The sequence below is a fragment of the Chelonia mydas genome, chromosome 5, assembly GCF_015237465.2.
Source record: "Chelonia mydas isolate rCheMyd1 chromosome 5, rCheMyd1.pri.v2, whole genome shotgun sequence".
Taxonomy (NCBI): Eukaryota; Metazoa; Chordata; order Testudines; family Cheloniidae; genus Chelonia; species Chelonia mydas.
Window position 1 is genome coordinate 23,460,612 of NC_051245.2, and position 19,128 is coordinate 23,479,739.

The 19,128-nt window shown below is 40.6% G+C and overlaps 1 protein-coding gene across 3 annotated transcripts in view; it reads right to left on the reverse strand.

The window, feature by feature from the left end:
- ADAMTS12 (ADAM metallopeptidase with thrombospondin type 1 motif 12) overlaps nucleotides 1–19,128 on the reverse strand; it is a 313,276-nt gene that overhangs the window by 124,652 nt on the left and 169,496 nt on the right. For all 3 annotated transcript variants that reach the window (XM_043547279.1, XM_027831000.3, XM_007068846.4), the window contains exons 7-10: nucleotides 15,391–15,540; nucleotides 13,392–13,535; nucleotides 12,291–12,435; nucleotides 5,951–6,043 (exon numbers count right to left, since the gene is read on the reverse strand). In XM_043547279.1, the coding sequence (XP_043403214.1) occupies nucleotides 5,951–6,043; nucleotides 12,291–12,435; nucleotides 13,392–13,535; nucleotides 15,391–15,540 (532 nt within the window). The remainder of the gene's footprint in view (nucleotides 1–5,950; nucleotides 6,044–12,290; nucleotides 12,436–13,391; nucleotides 13,536–15,390; nucleotides 15,541–19,128) is intronic.

Here is a 19,128-nt window from a genome sequence, read left to right on the forward strand (position 1 = left end):
TTGTCCAGAAGTCATTAGCCCTGTACTGATTCATGCCTTTAATGCTACCCTGACTCAGAGGCATCCTAGAGTGAATTTTGCCACTGGCAAATCACCATGCATCATCACCACCACCAAGGAGCTGAGTTAGCATTTGGTTATTTTTCCCTGCCAATGGAGGATTTTGCCCTACAGGGTATTTAGTGGTGCTTTGAAATGTAAATATCCCACCACACTGTTCACCACTTTCTCTGAGAAACTAATCCTCAGCTAAATAGCTGCACATCATCTCACTGGTCAGGAAAACTTTCCTGATATTCTGCTTTTAAACTTTCCCTTTCTTTCATTTCATTCCACTCCTCTCAGTTTAAATTAGTTTCATTCTATGAGTCCTAATGTTGAACCCCTCAGCAAAGGTTTCCTGTTGAAACCATACTGTGAGCTAGACTGTGGTGCCTTGGTAGGGTCCTGCTTCATCAAAATCCTTGACCTGCTAGAACAAGAACATCAGGTGGGTCAAAACTGAGTATCTTTCATGGAGTGTGTTATGAACAGGGGGACTGTAAACTTTGAGGGCTTGTCTACACATGAAAGTTATTCCAGAATAAGGTAGGTTGCAAATGTAAAGTGGAATAACTGTGTAGACAACCGTTTATGGGCAGTTTGAGGGGGAGGCAGGGGAAATGATCTACTTTGCCACAGAATCACAGTGCACAGACTTGTTCAGGTAATAAGACTTTAGTAATGGAGAAGAAATGGATTTATTTCATGAAATCCCGATTAAGGACATAATCCTGAGAGGATCTGAGCACTCATGGCTCCCACTGAAGTGCTTGTCATGTTTTGGGATTGAACCCCCAAATCATTTAATAGCTATGCATTTCACATCTTCCTTTACAAGACAGCTAGCACAATTACTACAACAATAGGGAAATTTCACCAGTATGGAGTCTGAGGGTGGTGCTTTGGGTTCCAGCAATGCGACAAATTCAGAACACAACTCAGGTGCCTGACTCCCTTAGCAAGCAGAGGCTGTGGACGGCATTAAGAAGTACTGAGGTCATACCTTACAGTCCCTATGAACTAGGAAGTTGAGCTCCAGCTGGCTAGCCAATAATCATGGATTGAAAAGAAAGCTATTAGTCCTCTCACCTTGAAGAAAAACAGTAAAGTAATGATAATAAAAGCAAGCGGAAAAAGGTCAGGGTTTAAGATTAATATCAGAGAAAAAACCACTGCAAAATCCTACCCAGCGCCTCATGGTGGTGCAACGGTGACCCTGGCCGTCTGACAGCTATGGTAACGGGGCGTATGCTCTGGCAGGTCTAACCATGCTACAAAGGTGTCGGACTACTCAATCCAGGGAAGAGGATTGCTCTCTCAGAGGAAAGAGCGCTTTTCCTTCTCCTTAGAGGTTGAAGGCTAGCTAAGCTTGAGGAGGTACGCATGCCTGCCCGCCCAGCCAGTGGGATGGCTTTAAGTCTACTGCGCATCACTGAACTGTTCTTCAGTAGCGGAGACGAAATCGAGCGTCGAGAGGTTGCTAAAAATGTCAGGTGCTAGGCCAACACAACACCCTCGCTGTGTGTACTTACAATTGTAGGTCGCTGGCAAGGGAGGAAATGTTAAACCATCTGATGGAGGAGAAGAAAAGGATAAGATGCAACATCCTCAGTGTCTGCAAAACCCGATGAAAGAAGGAGTTGGAAGTCAACTGGAAGGATGGAAGCACTGTGAGGCTCAGAAAGGGAGATGGCGCTAGAAATGTTGGAGGAGTTGGATTTATCATCAGTAAGGATTGGTCTTTGAAAGTCACATCATGCCAGCTAATATTATCACGTATCGGTGTGCTGCATCTTCAGATGGAGTCAAAAGCTACCCTCAAGGTCATCCAGGCCTACGCTCCCACAAGTGCAAGTGAGGATGAAGAGGTGGAAGAATTCCACCAAGAACTTGAAAGAGCCCTCGTGCAAAAGTCCCACTGTCACGATGGGAGATTTCAACACCAAGGTTGGGTGAGGGAAAGCTGGCGAAAAGTTCATAGGAAGATACGGCAGTGGCAAAAGGAATGAAAGAGGAGAAAGGTTCATAGCAATGGCAGAAATGAAAGAACTGTACATAGCAAACACCTGGTACAAAAAGACAGCTGCAAGGAGGTGGACGTGGATGGCACTAAATGCAAAAAGCAAGAACAAAATCAACTACATTTTAGTCAATAAAAGGCATATCGTCCAAGACGTCTCTGTGGTGCTGCCTTTCAACACCGGCAGTGACCATCGCCTGCTTAGAGTGAAGTTGATTTTTGACAAAGCGGTGGAAAAGAAGGTGCTACAGATGGCAAACTGGAAACAGCGGCCAAAGACCTTCGATGAAGCAAAGCTGAAGAAATCGATTTGTGGGTTTGACTGGAGCCAGACGAAAAAGTGTGATGAGGACTATAGTATCTTTGCCGACAAGCTGAGACATTGCATAAAAGCAGCTGAAATTGAAAAGCCGAAGGAGGCAAAGGGAAGATTCTCGAATGAAACAAAAAGCTTGTTGGAAAAGCAGAGAAACATGAAAAGGAGCTCAGATAACAACCTCGAGTATTCCATTCTGTGCAAGCTTATACAGCAAAAACTGAAGGAGGACTTTGAGAACTTCCAGAAAGAAAAGCTCCTCAAAACAGCTGAATCACGCAAGAGCCTCAGGACATGCAAGCAGGAATTGACGCAGTATAGATTGAGCATAACAGCATTGAAGAACGAGGATGGAGAGACAGTAATCGACAGAGCAGGGACGGAGGGGGTCTGCAGGGACTTCCATACAGAACTGTTCAAATCAAGAATCAATGTCCTTCTCCCAATGCTCCAAGAGTCAGAAGAACGTGCCAACCCCCCCCTCCCCCAATAACTGTCAGCGAAGTCCGAAGTGCACTACATCAGATGAAGAAGGGAAAAGCTCCAGGCAAAGATGGAATAACATCAAAAATTATTTCTGCAGGAGGCAAAGAATTTTGGAAGGCCCTCGCTTTAAGATTCAGTCGATATCTTGAAGAACGAAGAACACCTTCAAGCTGGAAGGAGTCGAATACCATCTTGCTGCACAAGAAAGGCGATTGAGAAAATCTTAAAAACTACCACCCTATATGCCTGGTCTCTCATATCTACAAGCTCTTTACAAAGGTGATAACAAACCGACTCTCACAGAGTCTGGATGAACAACAGCCGAGAGAGCATACAGGATTCCGAAGAAATTTCAGCACCATTGACCATATATTTACCCTTAACCAGCTCCTAGAAAGAGCAAGGGAATACAAACTCCTGCTGTGCATTGTTTTCGTTGACTATGAAAAAACCTTCAATAGCGTCAAGTTTGAACAAATATTAAAGGTGCTCACAGAGCAGGGCATTAACACACACTACATCAGTTTGTTAAAGGAAGCGAATACTGGATACACAACAGACTACTCTCCTCAAAACTCCCCTCCATATCCCAATCGAGAAAGGCGTGAAGCAAGGAGATAAAATTACACCGAAACTATTCACCGCCTGCCTCTAAATGGTTATGAACAAGATCAATTGGAGGAGTGGTGTCAACATAAATGGAGAACGATTATCTCATCTCAGATTCACAGACGACATCGTGCTAATTGCCAAAAGCACTAACCAACTGCAGAGCATACTACGAAGACTCAACAAGAAAAGCAGTCAGGTCGGCCTGAAAATGAACGGCTGTAAAACGAAATCTATGCTATCAGACGTCTTACGAAAAGCCCGAACAACAGTAGCAGGAGAAAAAAATCAAAAAAGTGGAACAGTACATATATTTGGGCCAAGAAGTCAATATGCACCAAGACCTGAATGGAGAACTCTCGCGAAGGATTCGGGAAGGATGGTGTGCGTTCAATTCCATCAAGGACGTCCTCAAGGGAAAAATCGACAAGACCACACGCGCAAATATCTTTAATTCAACACTGCTGCCAGCCATGTTGTATGGCTGTGAAACGTGAGCACTGACGAAGAGAGAAGAGCAGCGGCTGTCGGTAGCTGAAAGGGCAATGGAATGAGCTATGTTGGGAATCTCCCTTCTGGATCACATCCCAAATGAAATGATCAGAGAATGCAGCGGTGTGAAAGATACCATCATGGAAAGCAGACCTAATAAGATGCAATGGGTGGGCCACACAGCATGGCTCAAGGACAATAGGTGGACCGCAATCATAGCTGAGTGGTACCCACAAGAACAGAAAAGACCACCCGGCTGGCCTCCAAGAAGATGGGAAGATGACATTGTTAAACGCGAGAAGAATGGCAACCGTGTTGTGATCGGTGCAGTCTTAACGACAGCTGAAAACTGTTGGATGTTTTCTACATTTTCAAATAGATTGATTTCAATTACAACACAGAATACAAAGTGTACAGTGCTCACTTTATTTTTTATTACAAATATTTGCACTGTAAAAATGATAAACAAAATAAATAGTATATTTTAATTCATCTATTACAAGTATTGTAGTGCAATCTCTTTATCATGAAAGTTGAACTTACAAATGTAGAATTATGTACAAAAAATAATTGCATTCAAAAATAAAACAATGTAAAACTTTAGAACCTACAAGTCCACTCAGTCCTACTTCATCCAATCACTCAGACAAACAAGTTTGGTTACAATTTGCAGGAGATAATGCTGCCCACGTCTTGTTTACAATGTCACCTGAAAGCAAGAACAGGCATTCGCATGGCACTGTTGTAACCGGCATCGCAAGATATTTACATGCCAGATGCGCTAAAGATTCATATGTCCCTTCATGCTTCAACCACCATTCCAGAATATATGCGTCCATGCTGATGACGGGTTCTGCTTAATAACGATCCAAAGCAGAGCAGACCGATGCATGTTCATTTTCATCATCTGAGTCAGATGCCACCAGCAGAAGAAGGTTGATTTTCTTTTTTGGTGGTTCAGGATCTGTAGTTTCGGCATTGGAGTGTTGCTCTTTTAAGACATCTGAAAGCATTCTCTACACCTCGTCTGTCTCAGATTTTGGAAGGCACTTCAGGCTCTTAAACCTTGGGTCGAGTGCTGTAGCTATCTTTAGAAATCTCACATTGGTACCTTCTTTGCGTGTTGTCAAATCTGCTATGAAAGTGTTCTTAAAACGAACAAGTGCTGGGTCACCATCTGAGACTGTTATAACATGAAATACATGGCAGAATGCGGGTAAAACAGAACAGGAGACATAAAATTCTCCCCCAAGGAGTTCAGTCACAAATTTAATTAACGCATTATTTTTTTAATGAGCACCATCAGCATGGAAGCATGTTCTCTGGCATGGTGGTCAAAGCATGAAGGGGCATATGAATGTTTAGCATATCTGGCACCTAAATACCTTGCAATGCTGGCTACAAAAGTGCCTGTTCTCACTTTCAGATGACATTGTAAATAAGAAGCAGTCAGAAGCATCTCCAATAAATTAAACAAACTTGTTTTTCTTAGCAATTGGCTGAACAGGAAGTAGGACTGAGTGGACTTGTAAGCTCTAAAGTTTTACATTGGTTTGGTTTTGAGTGCAGTTATGTAACAAACAAACAAACAAACAAACATCTACATTTGTAAGTTACACTTTCATGATAAAGAGTTGACACTACAGTATGTGCATGAAGTGAATTGAAAAATACTATTTCTTTTATCATTTTTACAGTGCAAATATTTGTAATAAAAATAATATAAAGTGAGCACTGTACACTTTGTATTCTGTGTTGTAATAGAAATCAATATATTTGAAAAAGTAGAAAAACATCCAAAAATATTTAATACATTTCAATTGGGGTTCTATTGTTTAACAGCGCAAAAAAAAAGTGATTAATTTTTTTAAATGCAGCTAATTTTTTTGAGTTAGTTGTGTGAGTTCACTGTGATTAATCGACAGCCCTAGTAACAATTCATACTTTCTGATCTTCATTTTTACACAGAAGAAGCCCATAATCACCTTTTTTTCTCCACATCTAGTTCCATCTGCGGCAGCATCCAGTTTTGAGCGGCAGGATCCTTTCACTGAGCACCACAGTGTCTGGCAAATATTCTGTAAGAAAGAGAACAAACTGCAGCTACCTTCAGAAGAGTTGAACTCCCAGGCCACGATTTTCAAAAGTCATTAATGATTTTGGGATATCTCAATGTGAGATAGTTTAAGGGGCTTGACTTTCAGAGGTCAGGATGCTTAGAACTTTTTGAAAGCGAGGCCCCTTTAAAGTTCTCTCAAAATCAGATACTCCAGATCTCTAGTCACTGTTTAAAATTTTAGCCACAGAACAACTTTAAATTTACTCATTAGTGTGTTGTCATAGATCTGTGCACAAATACAAAACTGTGAACATATTGTATCCAGCTGACTGAATTCAAGTTCTCTTGAGAATTTAAAAGTTCTCCCGATTGTCTGAACTGACATACCTCCCAAGCACCCACTGTTAATTGGAAAAATTTCTTTACAAAGTTTGGGGCACATTGTCCATGCAGAAGCAGCCTCAAGAGGGGAAAACATACCATGGCCCCTGTCTGTGTTTTCTCTTCATTAATCATGCTATTGGAAGTATGGTTGACTTCTCCTTACAAGTGTCTCACCTTATTGACAGAATATTATTGCTGCAGTAGCTGCAGGCCAAATCCCCAAGTCTTCACTCAGTCTTAATCAGACAAGTACCTATACATTTCAGTGGGCATTCATCTATAAAAAGACACTTTAAAAATAAATTAGGACCTCAGGATTGGCTGGTAATTCTGCTTTTGGAATTAGGTTTCTTTGCACTATACATTTTTCATCGTTGCCTAATGTCTGTAATTGAGATTTAATCCTATGCACCTTAATTTTCATCCCTTTTTGGATTTGGTATATTGTAGGTTTTTTCTTCTTATTGTACATTGAGCAATTTACAGTGTGTGTGTGGGTGTGTGTAAACATATATACACACACACACAAAGTATAAACAGGTTTCAAAGTAGCAGCCATGTTAGTCCGTATCCACAAAAAGAAAAGGAGTACTTGTGGCACCTTAGAGACTAAGGAATTTGAGCATAAGCTTTTTGTTCACCTGCACATCTACCAATGTGATATATGCCATCACGTGCCAGCAATGCCCCTCTGCCATGTACATTGGCCAAACCGGACAGACTCTACGTAAAAGAATAAATGGATACAAATCAGACGCCAAGAATTATAACATTCAAAAACCAGTCGGAAAGTACGTCAATCTCTCTGGTCACTCGATTACAGACCTAAAAGTCGCAATTCTTCAACAAAAAAACTTCGAAAACAGACTCCAATGAGAGACTGCTGAATTGGATTTAATTTGCAAACTGGACACCACTACGTTAGGCTTGAATAAAGACTGGAAGTGGATGTGTCATTACACAAAGTAAAACTATTTCCCCACACACCACATACACACACTGTTCCTCACACGTGCTTGTCAACTGCTGGAAATGGCCCACCTTGATTATCACTACAAAATGTTTGGTTTTTTTCTTTCCTGCTGGTAATAGCTCACCTTACCTGATCACTCTGGTTACAGTGTGTATGGTAACACCCATTGTTTCATGTTCTCTGTGTATATGAAATCTCCCCACTGTATTTTTCACTGCATGCATCCGATGAAGTGAGCTGTAGCTCACAAAAGCTTATGCTCAAATAAATTTGTTAGTCTCTAAGGATCCACAAGTCCTCCTGTTCTTTTAACGTATAAATAGCAACTTTATATACACACATGTGTTCCTATTTTGGCACTTAAACAACAGCTAGATTTTCCAAAGGACTCAGCACTTACCAGTTACCACTGTGACACTCATGACATCCAACATGACAAGTACTTTTGAAAATCTGACCCATAGGGTCTACCAGCCACATTCAGATATGAATTTGGATTCCAAAGTTTGGATCTTGGGTTTTGGCATCTCTCTGTTAAACTCATTCACAAAAAGTTTGTTTCAAGAGAGTTGCTTGTTATTTATCATGTGTATTGTTTGTGGGCTCCTATTACGATCACATCTTTAGAACACTGGGAAAGAAAGATGACGACAGAGAACTGCTCAAAGTATTCTAAAATCTTCACTCAAAGCATGGTTTTAGGTGAAGCAAACATGCCAGTGGCTGCATTGAAGTTCCCTATTTATAATTCAATATTAGCATTGTTTAGAGCAGGGGTTCCCAACTGTGGGCCGTGGCCCAAAGGTGGGCCACGACAGTCCTGGGTGGTCTGCCGCGCAACTGCATTTGCCAGTCAAGCTCTTAGTAAATCTTTAACTCCGCGTGACTCATGTAATCGAAGTCAAAGCTATATAAATGTAGTGTTTTGAGCTGTTTGTGTTGGACAGAGTATAGAAAAAAAACTTTATTTTTTAAAAAACAAGCTGTAATATGTCAAGTTTAATTCTCATGAGTACAATGGTACATTTCACTGCAAAGTAACCTAGCAACATACACACAGTCCACCATTTACAACTGTAAAAAACGGCAAGCAGTATTGCAATCTGACATGGATCAATCTCATTTTCGAAAATGAGAAGGGTGCACTGGTGAAGAAGATAATGAAGTCCCAAACCATCTACAGGAACATGAAATGAACCAGCCAAAAAAATAAAGAAAGTGGTAAGAAAATATGATAAAACATACTCAAAGTTTGGATACTCCTTTACTGGATCATCTGAGTACCTGTTGCCTCAGTGTAGTATAAAGTAACTGTTATTTTATATTTTTATTTACAATATTCAATTTTTTTTCTAATTAATAGAGATTAGGGTTGGGTCTTTACTTACACAGCTCATAAATTTAAATTTTACACTAAAAAACTTGAAAATACAATACAGTGTTCAAAGCCGGACAGCGATTATGTTTTAAAATCAACAAATAATAACACAATGTGTTTAACAATTTTTTTTAACATTGTTGTATTGCTTATTGTTCCGTTTGATACATTTACACATTGTGTTTTCTGTGTCTGCATGCCACATTTTGCTCTCAACATTATATATAAAGTGCAGCTTTACTAAAACGGTTTGGTTTCAAAGATCTTGAAGAATATCTTTGAGTGCATATTGCTAGGAATTTCTATCATTACACATTTACATTAACATGAAAAGGAAACCTACACTGTTTATTTACTGTGTTATAGTTTATGTGCATGTAATAACTAAAATTAATAAGTGGGCCACAGTGCCAATTGTAGATGCACAGATGAGCCTCAGGGAAAAAAAGTTTGGGAACCCCTGTTTAGTGGGCAGCTGGGAACACTACATTTTCAGGATGTAGTCGCAGAGTTAAAATCTGTTCTGGCTGAGTGGTTTTCTTCTACTGTGTATGGAAAGTTTTGTTCTTTATCTATTATATATGGAGTATGTTTTGTTCTTTTTCAACTATGGGATGGGTACTCCGCCACTATATTTCCAATACTCAAGAAGAAATACACAGTTGGTAAATGTACTTTTAGCTTTCATCCATTAGAATAGCCTGTTTGATTGCTAGAATAGGGCTTTAAGATGAGAACATCCTGCTGCTGGCAGTTAGATTTTATAACCAAATATTTTCTTCCATTGAAAAAGTGAGGGATTTATGCAGGAAACTCATTAGCTTTAATAGAAGTTATCCACATAAATCTCCATGCATATGAATTTCTACCCATCATTAATGATGCTAGATTGAAAAAAGGATACTACACACACCATAGAAGTAGCATTGTCCAGTGGGCAAACCTGGGAGCAACAGTCAGAAACTCATGGCTCTGAAATTGACACAATGCGTGACAAGTCATTTATTTTATCATCAGCAATGTGCAAAGCACTTTACACACATGTGTGAAATCAGGGTCTCTGCCTTGCAGAGCTTGCAATCTAAATAACCTCTAACCTCAGAGGCTAAGCACCAAATTCCAATCTCATTAAAATCAATGGAAGTTTTGGAAATAAAGATTCAGTGACAAGGGATTCATAATCAGAATTTCAAAGGTGCAGATCACCTGCAGCTCTCACTGCATGGCCAAATTCAGATAAATGTAGCTTAGTGTAAGCAGACATCTCTAATGGGAATTCACTAGACCTGTAAACAGTGGGGTAAGTTATACATTGAGTGCAAGTTGGTCAAAAAGCGGGAGTTAAGTCAGAAGCAGCAAAAGCTCCCTAAAAATGGGGGAGGCCACAGATGCCCGAACCATGGCCCCGCCCCCACACTACCCCCTTTCCCGAGGCCTCGCCATTACATCGCCCCGCCTCCTCGAGCCTTGCCCTCACACAACCCCTCCCTCCAATGTTCTGCTCACCCTCTGCCTCTTCCCCCTCTCCCCCCAAGACCCAGCCCCCCGCCCACTCCTCTCCACTCCCTCTCCCCATCACTCACCCTTATGGCTGGTAAAAAGTGGTCTTTGGATGTCCTTGTTAATTTTATTTGATGGAAGCCTATTTGAAAGGATAGTTTTCAACTTGTGCCAATATACCGGTAGAGTCAAGGGTGTGTAAAATTAACTTAGGCTACATTTGGCATAGCCCTCCCACTTTTAAAAGTGATGGGCCCATGGCCCCCAGCCCCGGCCTCATTCCGGCACCCCTGTGTTAAGTAGAAAGTGGCAAGGCAGTGTAAATCTCAGCCAGCCCTCTCATAGAATACACTTGGGGGACTTCTATACCGCTTGCTTCTTTCAGTGGCATAGGAGTACAGTAGAGTACATATACAAATAGTGCCCCCTAGCATGGGTATAGATAGGAGGGTAGACTGTGAGGTGTGGCTGAGGTGAGTAGAATAAAGACATGCCTGAAGGGTGTGGATATGTACCTGAGTATCTACCCTACATGACTCTCTTCCAGCCCAAGCTGTGCCTCCTAGCTACACTGTTTTTAGCAGTGTAATGTCCCATTGCCTCCCTGCTGCTGGAGCCCTTCCCTGACACAGGGAAAGGCTCTGGCAGCAGGGAGTTACTGAAGCCTTTCCCTACAGCTTCCCCCATGCCATAGCCTTTCACTTACACAAGGGGTTATTCATCACACAGTGTGGCTGCTGCTGGCCTTTCATTGTGGCATGTAGCTACACATCTGTTGATCGCTTTTGATGATTACCTGTTCTGTTCATTCCCTCTGGGGCACCTAGCATCGCTGACAGTGCTGTGGGGTGTAGACGTAGCCTAAGTTAATTTTACACACCTTGACTCTTCAATCTGTGCCAATATGCCGGTAAACTATCCTTTAATATAGGCTTGAATAAAATAAAATTAACAAGCATATCCAAAGACCATTTCAAAATAATCAGTGTAAAATACCTCACTTTTTGTTGATTTCATTGTAGGATTTAACAAAATACACAATTCTTTGCTTGTGCATTATTACTTGCAAAATGAAGGATTGCAGTAAAAACGCTACAAATTGATTTGCTGACATATATTTACTTATAATTTAACTAGTCAGCAGATGCCAAATGCAAAGGCATAAAGACATAGTAGCTTCACATTCAAGCAGAAACAGAATTAACCAATAACACAAAATGATACTTTAATTTCCTATCTGTACAAAAAGATAAAATGACAGCTGCAAAGAACAGCTGTGAAACATGTAATGCATTCATTATGTCTACCCATACTGTTCATTCTGATTGAGAAGATTAATCAGAAATGTACAATACCACCAATAATAGTCAGTAGATGAGGATATACATAATGATCATAATGAAAAAAAGCAATCTGGATGATCCTGGCAAACCACCGTTTCTAGGTCATTAGGGACTGATGTGTGGACAAGTGGAGGCAATAGGTGATTTACCAAGTAAGGAGTCTATCAAGTGCCTCCCTGCATATGCAAATGAAGGTTTTTGTAAGCATACCTATTGTACACCCACCCTAAACAATATGGCCCATAATAAAAGTGGGCAAACGTACGACATATAGGACCAAATACTGTTCAGGTGACTCTCACAGAAGTTAAGCAAGTGTATCCAACTGAAGAATTTGGCCAAATGACAGCTAATGGGATGGAGGCTCCAAAATGCTTAACTTACTTTTGAAAATAACTTCTAAGTCATAAAGACACTTTATAATTTTACCCAAGATCTATAATGTATATTTAAAAATAAAACCACTTCACCACTGAAATGCAGTCACCTGTGCATGAAACAGCGTAACCTTTCATAATTCCCAAGACCACTACAAAACAATTTAGGATAGCCATATTCATTTGAAACTGGAGAGGAATTTTATGTAGGCAGAATAGAATTTCCCCAAACTGGAATTTGGTCAGGTCACAATAAGAACTAAAAGCTTAAATTCTTGTTAGTAGAATAGATGAAAACAAATGGCACTTACATCCACCTCTTCACAGAAAGTAGCAGTGGGGCCGTACTGCAGCTGGCATTGGTGATGTACATCATAGATCACTCCTGGGGCAATGAGTGGTGACTTTAAATCTTTCTTTTTTGGGATATCATCTAGACAGAACCCCCATCCTCGGCTAAAGACGAAAATTGGAAATTTAAAAACCACACAAATGTGCTTTTAATTTTAATTTTGAATTTTTTTTAATAACTCACCTTTAAAATTCTAATCATTAATGGCACTTTTCCATGTGGTCTTTAGGAAACAACACTTCTAGATTCTAAGTCGAGCATGGGGAAATTTGCAAATAACTTATTTCCAATAATGTTTTAGGAACCTCAGATAAGAGCAAAGTACTTCAAAAAACCTGGGAGTACCTGCCATTCAGGAGCAGCCTGGGTATTAATATATCTGGTATCTTAACCCACCCATGGCATATAGAAGGGGCCCTGAAGTCTGCAAAGGCAGCAGAATGTGTGTGGGTCTCCTTTGTGGTGTATCATGACTCCTGTGACCTTCTTAGCAGCTATTTCCTTCTCCTGTGAATTATAAAGAAGGGCAGCTCTCCCCATTTCACCTTGCAGAGGAGTTTAATGGAGGCCGAATGTAGTTTGGTAAATTAGAAATAGATTCAGTCTTTGGAATGACTTCAGTGAAAGCTGTAGTCACTCTCAACAGTGTAGAAAGTCAGACCAGAGGTGTCTGAAGTTGGGCACCCAAAATTTGAGGCCCCTTTAATAAGGGGTCACTTGTAAGAATACAGTGATTTGTCCAAGGTCTCATAGGAAATCTGTGTCAGGCCCTCTGATGCTCTACCATATACCTTAGCCAAAAGGCTATCTTTTCTCCCAGTAACCATATGATAGCTGTAGGTTACATCAAGTTTTGAACTCGTATTGTTGAAATCTAAGTCCAATTTGAACATTGCACAATGTAACAATTCTTCCACTATCCACTGTATCGTACTTGGTCAGATTTGGGTGTGCCATGACATGGGAACCAACAACATACCTCAAGGATTCTCAAAGGAAAAAATAATTAAGAATTTGTCCTCAACTCTGTGTCACCTCACATAGTATTCTAATCACTCACTCTAGGAAACGTGTGATGTATTCCTTGCTGCACGGTGACCAGGTGAGTGGAGAAGGATCATACTTTAGCTGCCGGGACATAATGTATGGATGTCTTCCAATGGGTTCACAGTCATTCTCTTTTCCATCATGCTGGATACCAAAACTAAAAGAATTACCAAGCACAGGAAACAGTCATTATAGCTGATAGTTACATAGCAACTTTCTTCCAAAGATCCCAAAGTAATCAGGAAAACATATAGGTATCACTTCATCCATGAGCTAAAAGTAGACAAAGCCAACAGAAGTCAAGACTCTCGTTGCCTTCAGTGGGCATTAGATCAGGCATACAATGCACAGCAGTGCCCCCAGGCAGAAAGTAAAGAGTAAACTTCCCTAGTTGAAACTCTGGGAGAATTTTAGGGAGTCAAAACATAATTACCCAATTTGACTTTTGCCAAGCCCCATAGTTTACACCCAGTGCTTAATTTTTAATGAAAGAGGTGTCAGGAATCAAACAATTAGGTGCTGGGAGTCAAGCAATATTTTTACTTTTATAACTGAGGCGGAAAGCCCAGACGTGCTGGGACTATGAACTGCCATGCATAGAGATGTCGGGGTTCAGCCCTGGCAAAAATTAAGCACTGTTTACACCCTGACTCTTGAATAAAGTTCCAGGGCATTTTTAATAATCATAGGTACTCATGCCTCATCCACACGGCAGCGCCCTTTAATACCCTGCAGTGAAGATAATTTGGTAATGATTCAGAGGGAAGGATGCCACCTGGAGAACGCTCATACCACTTTCTGCAGCACCTTGATTTTCAGGCCAATACCCATCTTAGACTATGAAATTGGTTGAAATCACAGTACTAAGCAACATGGCCACAAGTTTGGGGTTTGCAGTGAGGGACTTTCAAAAGGGGAGGACTGCAAGTGCTGGAAGTCTGGCACAATACTGAAAACAAATCTCATAAAAATTGTAGGCCAAATTTTGCCCGATTAGTGTGCTGTAAATCAAAATAACTCCATTCACTTCAATATAGTTATATCTGACTCAGATCAGAATTTGGCCCAATAATCTTCTCTTAATAATTTATCTTTACAATACTTTCTAAAATAATTTCAAGGATGTCACTTTTTATTGATTTAGACAGAGGCATTGCTTCCCACATTGTCATATATTCATGAATGGATTGATGAATTAGCCTCTACTCTCCCTCCCCAGTTAATAATACTATGCGTTGTAACAGACCTTCCCCATAGCAGGTCCTCCCACAGCTGTTCATAACTCAGTCTTGCCTAACCTCTACAAAGCTTTTGTCAATCCTTGTAAAAGATTTACTACTCAATAACTTTTAACAATAATAACCAAGCACCCTGCTGAAAGACCAACATGAAAAAATTGCCACTGTAGCTCAGTGCAGCACCACACCCAGCGACCGTCCAAGGAATCAAAAAAAACCCCAATTAATTTACACAGTTTTATTTTTCGGAAACATTACTGTTAAATCATCCCAGTATTTCAAAAGCTTGGGTGGCTCTTTCCCTCTTCCACAACTTTGTTTTTTTCTTACTTATTTTTAGATTTATATAAGGTGATCCTCCTCACCCCATCTCTGGGGGTGTATGCAAAAATGAAGGTCGAAATCACGTAGGCAAAGCTGAAAATCTCTGTCTAAACCCACATGCATTGGGGTACCAAAAACGACTATGACTGTCAGGAAGAGAGCTAGAGCTGGTCAGGAGGTTTCCATATGAATGATTTTTTGACAGAAAATGCAGTTTCTGCAAAACTGAAATTTTCCACATGATAATTTTGATTTGCCAATTTTGTTTCAATAGTCCATTGTTACAACCAAAAAGAAAAAAAAGAATCAAAGAGCTATGGTCTGTGCTACACCAGATGATCACAATGGTCCCTTTTGGCCTTGGAATTTACGAGGGAAATACAATTTTAAGATAAACGTAAAACATTGCATTAGACCGGGCTAGACTCTGCATTCTATATCCAACTGTACCTGTGTCCAAGCTCATGTGCAATAGTGAATGCCAAAGGCAGCCCAGAATCTTCATTAATATTACAGCTCCGGTGAGGTTGGCACATACCAGATAGATGAGACAAACCTAAGGTTTCACAAGGACGATTCATGCCAGCACAGATGTCCTTTCTGTAAACACAGTGAAGACTTGTAGGTAAGAGAGTTTAAAACTGCATGTAATGCTGCTTACAATGGATAGTAAATCTCCATATCATCATATATTTGTTGTCGATCTGAATTTTCAGCAAAAGACGGTATGTCTAACACTTATACCACTACGTACGACTTATTATTTATTAGTCAATATTTATATTGTGGTCATGCCCAAATATCCCAGTCAGGATTGGGGCCCACTTGTGGCAGGCACTGTACCAATAAAGAAAAAGAAACGTCCCTGTGCTGAAGGCCTCACAATCTCAGGACACAGACAAAAGGCAAGGGATGGGGATACAACAGACATGCAAATGAATATGGTAAAGAAACGGCATTGCTTAATTAGTTACATGGATTGCAGTTGTTTGTTTGCGTTTTAATTGGGGATACAACTAGGGAGGCAGAGAGTAGGAAAAGGAAAGAAGGGGAAGAAAAACAGCTGCAGTTTGTCATATGTTATATGTAGCTATGCTCATCAGGCTGGGATTTGTAGGATTTGCAGAGTCGATTCTTAAGGAGGGAGCTGAAAGAGGATAAAGTAGTGGCTGTTCAGTTTTTAATCACAAAGTTTTTCCAAGGCAGGCAGCATCAGACAGCACATTGGTGTGTGAGAAGCTGACTGGTGGTAGCCAAGGCAGGAAATGCCAGCAGAGTGAAGGTGAGGGTTGTCGTCATTTTAAGTTGCTAGATCACCTTGGCAGCAGGAAGCTAAATTATAAAGGGACTTGAATATAAAGACTTGATTGATTGGAAATTACACCATTTTTTCCAGGCAAGCGGTGTGCCAATCCTTGCTCTTGGCTCCAAAAATTCAGCTATTGTGGAGCAGAGTTTTCCATTTGATGCTGAGGAAAAGATAGAATGTGCACATCTGAGATTCAGAACAGTAAGGTAAATCTTCCTTCCCTGCTCATTTTCCACATCCTTAAGATCTTCTGCACTAATTGGTTTGGATAGAGTTCCTCCCGACTAACAGATGAAGACTGCATAACTAAGTCCTTTGATTCTATTGTTCTCTCTCCCTTTACGGGTTTGTCTACACTGGAGCTGTAAGGTGCAAATGATGAGGGGGTAGCCACGCTGAGTACAATTCCATCTGAAATTTTAGGTATGTACTTAGGCAGCTAGCGCCTCCCACCGCTCACACCAACACGGGTAAACTTCTGTTTTTAGCACACTCGGTCCAATTAAGCTAGCATGAGTATATCTAATCCAACTGGAAATTATACCTTCCAGCTCCAGTTTAGGCACACCCTAAATGGAAGTGAGCATGGGGTGATCATTATGAAGGGAGTATTATCCCAGTCTCTTCTTAGACAAGGACAATACCTTATTTTTTGCAATACGTGGCAGGGATTTTTAACCTTTTGGAAATGCAGGAGAGTATGACAACTGAATAATAAAGGTGCAGGGAATACTCTATGGAATACTGTCTCTTGTAGCATCCAGGATCCACTTATCCGTTTACTCTAGGCCCATGCAATGAAGAAATCTTTAAATCTTCTGCCTATGATGGCATTCTGTGCACGGCTCTGTGCCTCTATTCGACATTGGTGAGGCCTCATCTGGAGTACTGTGTCCAGTTTTGGGCCCCACACTACAAGAAGGATGTGGAAAAATTGGAAAGAGTCCAGCAGAGGGCAACAAAAATGATTAGGGGATTGGAACAAATGACTTATGAGGAGAGGCTGAGGGAACTGGGATTGTTTAGTCTGCGGAAGAGAAGAATGAGGGGGGATTTGATAGCTGCTTTCAACTACCTGAAAGGGGGTTCCAAAGAGGATGGATCCAGACTGTTCTCAGTGGTAGCAGATGACAGAACAAGGAGTAATGGTCTCAAGTTGCAGTGGGGGAAGTTTAGGTTGGATATTAGGAAAAACTTTTTCACTAGGAGGGTGGTGAAACACTGGAATGCGTTACCTAGGGAGGTGGTGGAATCTCCTTCCTTAGATATTTTTAAGGTCCAGGCTTAACAAAGCCCTGGCTGAGATGAATTAGTTGGGGATTGGTCCTGCTTTGAGCAGGGGGTTGGACTAGATGACCTCCTGAGGTCCCTTCCAACTCTGATAGTCTATGATTCTATGATCTTCATGGTGATTATTTGAAGTTTGAGGGGTTCATCCCTGGTAAAGCATCACAGGAAGAGTCATTTTCTTCTAACACTGAACAGGGATTTTTATTAGAATAAGGTAAAGAGTGGTTTCAGAATAGCAGCGGTGTTAGTCTGTATTCGCAAAAAGAAAAGGAGTACTTGTGGCACCTTAGAGACTAGCAAATTTATTTGAGCATAAACTTTTGTGAGCTACAGCTCACTTCATCGGATGCATTCAGTGGTAAAGAGTGTGATCCCTAAAGCTACTCTCTCATTGCTCCACTGTAGGCTGTTTAGAATTTTTCCAAGGCCTCTAATTGCCTGGATTCCTGTTTAGTTTTAGGGAAAAGGTGTTCACATAAGCTCATTAATCTGCCCAAGACAATTTCACCTGGAGCACAGCACAGGGCCCCCGGTGGTTGGCAACTGATGTGGTGTTACAGAGGCAGCAGCAAGCCACAATAAAAATATTAATGGAAGGCAAATTTCAAAGCCACATACAAATATTTATGCAGCAACTGAACTTTTAAATCACGTGTGAGAATTTGTGCCATAAGCGTTTGTGTGCTTATCCAACTGAAACAATACCACAGGCCTTCTCTGACCAATTGCAACTGAGTAATCCAGCTCAAATAGTGAATATGCACAGGTAACCAATTGAGAAATATTTTATCATCTTTATGAACTGTGAAAACAAAATCGTTGAATACTTTTGAACGACAAATATATTTGAGGCAATCATGATCTTCTGATGGATGTTCAGCAATACAGAGAAAGAGACGAAATCTGTCAGACCCAATAACTATCCTGTGAATTATTTGCACAACTATAGTGGCCCATTGGAAATGTCTGCTTACCCCTCTTTCTATATATAATGGCTGAGACCCACCACTATGAAATATGAATGAAAAGATATCAAGACATTTTTGCACGTTTACAACCATTTAGCTAGAAGTCTGAAAGTAAACTGTATTACTCAAACAACAAGATATTCTGCTATCGTGAAGTGTAGTTATGTTATTGTAGGGTTTTGTAATTAGGGGGCTGCTGATCTATAGGCTGGGCTTTTGGCTCTAATATTTTTTCCTTGAGAAAATAACTGATTGAAGCCATCAACAAGAGATGGGCCCAAAGTGAATCTTAATCTCAGCCTTCCTAAGCACTGATGTTCGAGGACGTTTACATTTGGATCTGATTACAGATCTGAATTTCCTGGCTATGACCCATGTCTAATAAAACACCTACAGATACGAATAAAACATTATACAGGCTTTGCAAACAGATGTAAGCAACCCTCTACAAGATACAGTGGGTCAGTTTTGACACCTTCCAGCCTTAACAGTGTACTTTTATGTAACCGCTCATAAACTCCACCTGTACTAGCATCTGATATGCTCATCAAACAAAGTTATTTTTGTACTAAAACTGTCCTTCAGAAATTACATGTATTCATCAGGAACAACAGTATATGG